At 42.5% G+C, this 8,298-nt stretch overlaps 1 protein-coding gene across 2 annotated transcripts; it reads left to right on the top strand.

Annotated features, from left to right (window-relative positions):
* The first annotated feature begins 6,427 nt into the window (after positions 1 to 6,427).
* LOC137881707 (uncharacterized) lies at positions 6,428 to 7,624 on the top strand. Of its 2 annotated transcripts, none has more exons than XM_068723772.1 (5): positions 6,428 to 6,484; positions 6,586 to 6,656; positions 6,733 to 6,791; positions 6,901 to 7,472; positions 7,569 to 7,624. In XM_068723772.1, exons 2-4 carry the CDS (start codon positions 6,652 to 6,654, stop codon positions 7,461 to 7,463), a joined length of 627 nt encoding a protein of 208 aa, XP_068579873.1. In that variant the 5' UTR covers positions 6,428 to 6,484; positions 6,586 to 6,651; the 3' UTR covers positions 7,464 to 7,472; positions 7,569 to 7,624. The 2 variants fall into 2 exon arrangements, with proteins under 2 accessions (XP_068579873.1, XP_068579874.1); XM_068723773.1 differs by having other exon boundaries at positions 6,465 to 6,484; positions 6,567 to 6,656.
* The last annotated feature ends 674 nt before the right edge of the window (positions 7,625 to 8,298 follow it).

Genomic DNA, 8,298 nt, shown 5'->3' with positions numbered 1-8,298 from the left:
ATATTTAGCAAGACTTATTTAACTTGGCACCCATTCACACCCATGGGTGCATGCTAGCCCCTGATGGCAGGGGCTAGCATGCTAGGTGCCACCTGTCCATCAGGACTAGGTGCCACCTGTCCATCAGGACTATAACTAATCATACCCATTCATACACTGCAGGCACAGCTTGCGGAAGCAATTTGGGGATCGAACCGCCGATCCTCTGATTGAAGTACGACCCTTCTCTACCACTGAACCACAGTTGTAGAGCAACAATAAAAATGTTGACAATGTGCCCCATCTCTTTGTGAAGATGTTTCAATGCCACAGGTTTGTATATTTCACAAGCAAGACAAGCTGCTGCCTCTCATCAGTCCGTCTATAGAGAAGCCCATTTTCCAGATTTAGTTTGTTCCACTCATGTAAAAGCCTCCTGGTGAGTACATTTGCCGCTTTCTCATCGTTATGGACTGCATTTGTCTCCTCGAGCCTCACAACCTCTCTAACAGCGGGGTCTTTCTCTGAGCTGCTTTGTTTCCCTCACAGGTAGTGTGCACACCATTTTGGGATAGCTCCTCAGTGCAGGCTGTGATGTATTTGTTAATATCCAACTGGATACGAGACAATGTATCCCAGGCCAGTAATTATTATCAAATCAGAAATCACAAAGTTCTTCTATCCAATGATGTCCAACAGCATTTAGCTTTGCTGTGCTCATGGTGTAGGTGAGGGGGTTGTTGTCTATATAGAGTGTAAAATGTGGCATAGCACAGGTAATCCCTGAACCTCTCACACTCTGCCCATTTCAAGGTTAGAAATTCCAGCTTCCCACTGTGTAGATTGTAATTTTTCTTAAGCAGGTGTCAAAGTTCTCAATCTATAACTAATGGCCCTCAACTTCCCTAACTGCTGCTGGTAAAGGATGGCCCCACGGCTCTGCTCTGATGAGTTGGTATGCAGTATTAACGGTAAGTTGATGTCCGTGTATGCCAACACATGTGGGCTTGAGAGCATGTCCACAAGTCGCTTGAGTGTTGCTTGATGTTCTTTTGACTATCCCACAGGGGCCTAGAGGACATTTGGGGTCCCTTGGATTTCCCTCTGTGTGTTGGAGTCCCTGACATTCCAGGTTTCACATGCAGCAATTTAAAAAGAGGCTTGCAATTCGATGGAAATTCTGTATCATGTATGATGTAGGCAGCTTAGGAAACCATGGTTACTTTTACCTTATGTCTGTAGTGTCTTGGTTTTGAGAGACAGCACAGCCTCCAGGTCCTTTGAGTCAAATTCCATTGCTTCCACAGGCATGAGTCATTACCTTACGCTGACAGAGTTAACATTTCACCAGTGTTAGTTTCACTACATGGAACTGGATTGCCTGCAAGACTTGCGGACTCCCTCAACATCCTCTTCAAAAGAGCTTGCATAACAGAAGACATCTTCAAGATATGGGATGCAGTACTTGTCCCTTAGAGAGTCAAGCATCTTCTCTATACTCTGGAAGGCTGCGGGTGCATTAAAAAAGGCAGAATGGACACCGCAATGCTGAGTAAGGAGACTTGGATTTCACATTCCACCCCTTTGCCAGAAGGTCCTGGATGTACTCCTTGACTTTCCAGAGTTGGCGTTTGGCACGGAGGAGTGTGCTCTCTGAACAGGAATATTGTCTTTGAGATTGATCGGCATTTGCAGGCTCGTTATACATTCAATATCGTTGCCATCTTGTGCAAAATTTGCTCACTCCTGAAACAGCATTGTCTTTACTGCCTCTTGCTGCTCCTCTTTTAGGTGGCTGATATCAACTGGAGGGTGCCACAATGATGGGGTTTCACCAGCAGATGAAGTGGTGAAACTGTTGATTTTCACATCATGTTTCGAGTGGTCTGTTGAGTCCTGAGGAAGTTTGAACTACCTTCACAATTGGTTGAACATAACATGGTGACAGGCTGATTTCTGTTTTGTATTGTTTCCTATTGGCACAGCTAAATATGGTCGCCTCTGGTTTTGGATTTTGAACAAGCCTTCACCCACATCTAGCTGTTCTAACTGCAGACTTTCTTCGTCTGGTTCAAACAGGACAAGGCGGTCAGATTGATCCACGTTGGATGGGACTCTACACTTTATCCATGCAAGGGGATGACTATATCATGTTGGCCTACTCTCAGGCGTCCATGCTGTATGTTGGGCTTTGTGGTGGATATACAGCCCACTATGGCCTCGGCTTTGTAGGTTGGCATTGAGATGGCCCCACAGAGCAGGGCAACCAGTGTTGGAATTATTTTCTCTGGTTGTCCCAGGATTAGTTCCTCTACTACGTTGAAACCAACTAGCGGCTTCTCCAGGGTTAGACTACTCACTAAAAAGGGGATACTGATCAGCAGGTTGAGATCTTCATTCCCAGCTAAGTTAACTGTTTTTGCAACTCAACCATGGAATGGGATGAGGCCTCCATTCACTGCATACACTTCCAGTTCATGGTCATCTTTTATCAGTTCAGTAATTGGCCGGGTTTGGAGATGAGGTAGGTGTTTGTCTTTACTGGCCCAGTCGATCACACAGACTCGGGCCCCTGTATCCAGCAAAGCATTCACAGCTAGCCCGTCCAATTAACAATGGATTATGGCTTTTCTCCCTATTAATCTTTCAACTTCATTTCTGGTGTTCAATGGACCTGGTGGTGACTCAGTGGAGGTCTCCCTCTGTCCATTTCTCTCTTTTGCACAAGCTACGACTGGAGGAGGCTGCATGTTTTTTGATCTGTTGCTTAGCACCTTGTTCTTGTATCTCGCTGGCCCTAAGCTGTGCACTGAGAACATTAGTTTGGTTTTGGTGGGGTGTTTTGCCTAACCTCCGCTGCCTCTCACTCTCCTCACTGGTTATTCTCAACACGTGTCTGACAATTGTCTCATCTTTCACCTCAGCATCAGAGAGAAGGGGTTTTAGTTTCCTGCAGATATCATTATGTCTATGTCCCAGTCCCTGATACACTGTGTGTAAGAAAACGTCTTGGACTGTAGCTCTGCTGTATTTAATGCTTGCATCAAGAAGGTTGGATGTAAACAGTATTCTCTGTTTGAGTCCAATTACTCCATAGAGCAGAGGTCTTCAACAGGGTGTCCGCGACGGTACTGCAGGGTTGTTGTTTTTTTGGGTTGAATCTGTCCATTATTTTAATAGTTCAGTATTGTATGCAAGATAACAGGTATGTTCATGCATGGCAGTGGCACTAATAGGCCATCACTCATTTTTTGTTTCCACATTTATGTTTAAAATAAAAACGTCAATTTGAATAGCTTGTATGCATGATTATCATACAAGGTATGTTTCTAAATGGCAGTGGCCCGGCCACCCTACTCACTGTACCTTTACAATAAAAACATGAAGATATGAACCTGTGTATTATTTGAATAGCTTATTATTAAATGCACAATAACAAATTATGTTTATACATGGCACTAGGCCCAGTTTAAAATAAAAAACAATTTTATACAATATACTGTATATACTAGGGGGTCCCTGCTCCATCTCTCTATCAGTTTGGGGGTCCTTGGCCTGAAAAACATCGAAGACCCCTGCTTTAGAGAAATTGTTGTGGCGTCTCATGAACATTATGTTCAGATCAACTCCTGAAAGTAGTTCAGCTATTCCTTTCTCTTAAGTTCTGCCACAGTCACATCATCCTTATTCATCAGCATATCTTGAAAGTTGCCAGGTTTGATTATCCTGAGCACCGTACTATATCTGAGTCACTAAAGTCCTCTTGGATCCCTTCATCGATATGTCTGCTGATGTGTGATTGCCAATTTGACCTCCCTGAATTTTGAATTCTCTACGCTGGAGATATGAAAGTTCTCTGATGGAGAACTTCTCACATGGTTGGAGAGGACTGGGTTCAGACTGGTCACGACTGTGTACTGTCTCCCATGCCGAAGTGGCATTCGTTCATCTTAGACACATTCCAAAAGTACGGCCTTTACTGACCCAGCAAGTCAAAATGAATGCACGCCTTCATCTCAAGTAGACTAGACTACTGCAATGCCCTGTTTACTGGTCTTCTTCAAAATCTATTAAGAGGCTGCAACTTATCCACAATTCTGCAGCTTCACTGCTAACAAGAACAAAAAAGAGAGAGCACATCATTCCAGTCTTAGCTACGCTTCACTGGCTGCCTATAGCCTCCAGAGTTGCGGCTCTAAACGGCTTAGGACCGGCCTACATCACAGACATCACTCCACGAACCCTTAGATCCTCCACAGCTGGGTTTCTAGTTCCTCAAAACCCCTCGAAAAAGAAAATTGAAGATGCAGCTTTTTTCACTTATGCTCCCAAACTGTAACACTGGAACAGCCAAAATATTAGAGAGGCAGCCTCTGTTGACATTTTCAAGCATCAGTTAAAAACATATTATTTTTAATTTCGCCAAGTCTTTCTTTTTTAACTACACTTTGTGTTCCACAGAGTCCCACATCTGTCTTTCAAATGATCTTTTATGTATTTAAACACTGTCCCACAGCTTTCAGCAACCATCTTCAACCGACCCAGACCATATCATTAAGGTTTCTCGGCCACTGGTCTTCCCCCGCATACCTCACATACATACATTCCAACCCAAACAATGTCAGAAAACGTCCACTCGCACCCAACTTCATGAAGCTATCTTTTGGGGACTCGGAAGCATCAGAGCTTCTGAAGAGGTAGCCCCCACTCAAGAGTTTCCACTCCCCCAGTTCCCACCAGCCACCGGACATCAGCGGTCCATTATGGCTCTCCTCCATCCATCATTCCATGACCCTCTTTACCCTCCTCGTTCCTTTACCCTACACCCTTTCATCCCTTACCCTACATCCCTCCATCCCGGGACAATAATCGTGTATATTATACCTGGGCCTTCAGTGCTGTCCTACTACAGTTGAACCACCTCCTAATAACCTCATTATGACGGGATGCTTCGTCAGGCAATGCATATTGTCAAAATCAATGTAATTATCACAATGACAAGAACAAACTCACAAGAACCAGTCACATATATGTATGTAACAACAAAGCAGGTAGAATAACATAAAACCCAAATAACATGATTCAACAGGCCTCTGCATATCCCAGCAAAACTGCGGCGCTAAAACACGTATTCCGCCACACACTCCAGGGCACAGGCCATTCAAATATTATTCACAATAAGAGGGAACAATATTAACCATATCATAAAAATGACACAATAGAAAATCTAACACAGTAGTAACACTACTGCAGATGTAAAAACAAAAGCACTTCACTTACCAAAGCTGCTGTTCAATATTTAAAGACAAAGTCCATCCTCCTTTCTTTGTTAATAAAGAGTTCAATGACACGGTTGTACAGAACATCGGTGTGGTTCAGTTCCAGTAAGAAGTCCTTCTCGATTCATGGACGCCAGTGATGACAGTCGAGCCTCCCCAGTTCTATTTCTTGAATACGTTTTAATGCGTTTGAGGGCTGAAAATGTCCGCTCCACAGAGGCAGTAGATATTGGGATTGTCACCGCCAAACATGCCAAAACGCAAAAAATGTAATATCACGTACAAACGTCTTACATATCTTTAAACTTTTACTTATACTATTAAAAAGTTCTGCTAGTTAGTTTCACAACAGTCACTCTAGCCCACTGACCAATCAAGCCGCACGTTAATGCTGACGTACTTGTAGGCCAGCTAGAAGCTCTGACATGTCAAAGAATACGCCCAACATGTCAAACTAAAGATCTGATTGGTTGAAGACGATGACAATCAACAATATCGTCCCCATTTACTTAAACTGCAAATGGATTCACTTGTAGTTCTGAAGGCCTTTGGGCAGATTTTTTTACTTAGAGACAGCATAGAACACACACAGAACACAGAACACACAACACACATATAACATAGAACTGAACATAGAACGGAACGGAGTACGGAGAACGAAACATGGAACGGAACACAGAACAGAACACTGAACAATGCAAAAAAACATTGGAAACCCTTATCGCTATTAGCGTGGTCCTAGTTAGTGAACCACAGTGTGTGTGTTCATGGTCATGAAGGAACATGTCCCCCAGTGTAACAGTCTTACTCATTGGTATGTTTTTAATGGAGCTCAGGCTTTGGATGCACTCACAATACCTGTCAGTAAGATCAATTCATTGTTGGTATGGGTCTTATAATAGGATTTGTTGACAATAAGACTAATATAGAGTATTGGCGGCCTTATCATTTTAAACAAGCACAAAACACAGAGTTATACAGAGGACGAAGTACCAGGCAGAAGAGCAGAGTGTTTGTTTTCACCCACTAGAAAAGAAAGATGCCCAGCTTTAGTCCAATGTTTGCTCTTCAACAAGAAGGTCAATTAGCCACACAACAGGTGTTCTTTACCACCAGCTGTTACCACTGAGTAATCAACTCCCACAGCATTCAGGAGAATCATTTAAAATGAGCTCTTGTAGGTTAACACTATAGAGAGGCTTCTGTTGAAATATGCACATCTGTTAGTGAGTATGAGATGGGTTTTATTAATGGCCATGATGTTGTCTCTCATTATTGGTGTAATCATTGTTACTTTAAAATTTAAAGGTATTCTCATCTTTTGAAGGTAGTCTTGGGGCGTTTACAAATCCTTAACCCCCTGTCTTCAAATTATCAACTTAGTTGTGCTAGAATGAGGTAAGTTTTATTACTGTAAAATCAAAAATTGCTACTATAAAATGTATGAATCTAAAGTCATGTCTGTTCTTTGTAGGGTGTTGTGGATTTTGTTTCTGCTATTTGGGAGTGTTGCATGTTTCCCTATGGGGGAAGGTAAGACAACACTGGATGATGGAATGACCATTGGAAAACTTTGATCTTTCTCTAAACTAACTTTAAATGAAAGCTGATTACTACAAGTAAACCTGTTGTCTCACCCCAGAATATGGTGCAAACGGTGCTGATACAAGCTTCATGTGGCAGCCACTTTCTTTGAGGAATTGGTTGAGTGGAATGGGTGTGAGTTCTGACCCTGGCAGCAGCAGCTTCCCTCTACCAAGTCTACCCAACCCAAGCTCTAACAAAGCTACTGGACATCCTGCTCCTCAAGACGGCAGTTCCAGTGCTGGACCTCGCGGTTTCAGCGGTAATGCGTTTGACGGTGGCTCCACTAGTCTTAAAGATGGCCGCTACAACAGTCCTGAGGTCAATGCATATGCAGGGTATGGGTATGACGGTAGTGCTCCCGATGGCAGCTTGGGTAGTGCTTATGTAGGTGACAGCGGGATCTCTGAACCGGCTGATGGCTACGATGCTGTTGACGAAATCCCTGAGCCGGTCTTCAGTGACGTGTCTGATCTGGAGCCGGTCTACTCTTTTAGCTCTCGTTCAAGCTACCAGCGAGGAAGAGCAGTGATTGCTCAAACCCGCTACAACCCGGGAAAACCCAGCAGAACTTCTAAGCAAAGTGGTCCTGCTAAAGCTCCACCCAAAGGTGCCTTCTAAAGTCCTCTGGTAAGATGCATTTTACTAGGCCTGATCAAATGCCTATGAGTAATAGTAAGCATTTGAGTCTTTAATGTATTTGCTTTTGCCGGTCTTGTGTTCCAGATGACTTGCTACTGGTTCTGTTAACACCGATGCCAATAAAATGTTTCTTCACAGTGGCATTTCTACTTTTATTTATATACATTTCTTTTCCTCAGGTTTTGTATTGGAAAGCTTCTGAGGACCCACTGGATGTCTTAACTCAGTGCAAACTAAGCTGTAGCTATCATTACAGACTTTACATTATCTGTATTCTGTTAGGCTTTGGTACACTTACTGGGTAGTTTAAAATCTCAATGTATCAAAGTTGGATAAGTGTATCATGCATTGGAAATGTGTCCTACATCTACATTGTTTATTACTATACTGTATTGTACAATTGTGTTGATTCTAATGATGTACAGCAGGGGGCACTCCACTACAACCAGACTGGTCCTCCAGTGAACTCTCATAAAGTGCTGTAGGGACACTATAAAGCATGTAAAAGTCAAATGTGTTTATCAAAATGGATTAATATTGGAGACTTGTCATGACTTAACTGTAATGTTAAAAGCAAAAGTGTTCCAGAAATAAGTCTCAAGTCGTTGGTGTTTGATATAGATATACATGTAGTTTTATTTTTCCCTGAAATTCTAAACTATTATATCATGGCAGATATTTTACAATGCAGTGAGAAGAATTGATTAACTTATTTTAAACAGGCTTACATTATAAGAATATTAGTTACCCATATCTATACCAAAATCTTTGACTAGATATTTATCTAACAAAGTATTCTGTATAACAAATTCCA

The sequence above is a fragment of the Cebidichthys violaceus genome, unplaced genomic scaffold (assembly GCF_023349555.1).
Source record: "Cebidichthys violaceus isolate CVI_PGR_0920_01 unplaced genomic scaffold, fCebVio1.0.p SCAF_3, whole genome shotgun sequence".
NCBI classification, from domain to species: Eukaryota; Metazoa; Chordata; class Actinopteri; order Perciformes; family Stichaeidae; genus Cebidichthys; species Cebidichthys violaceus.
This window is presented reverse-complemented; position numbering and strand designations above follow the sequence as displayed.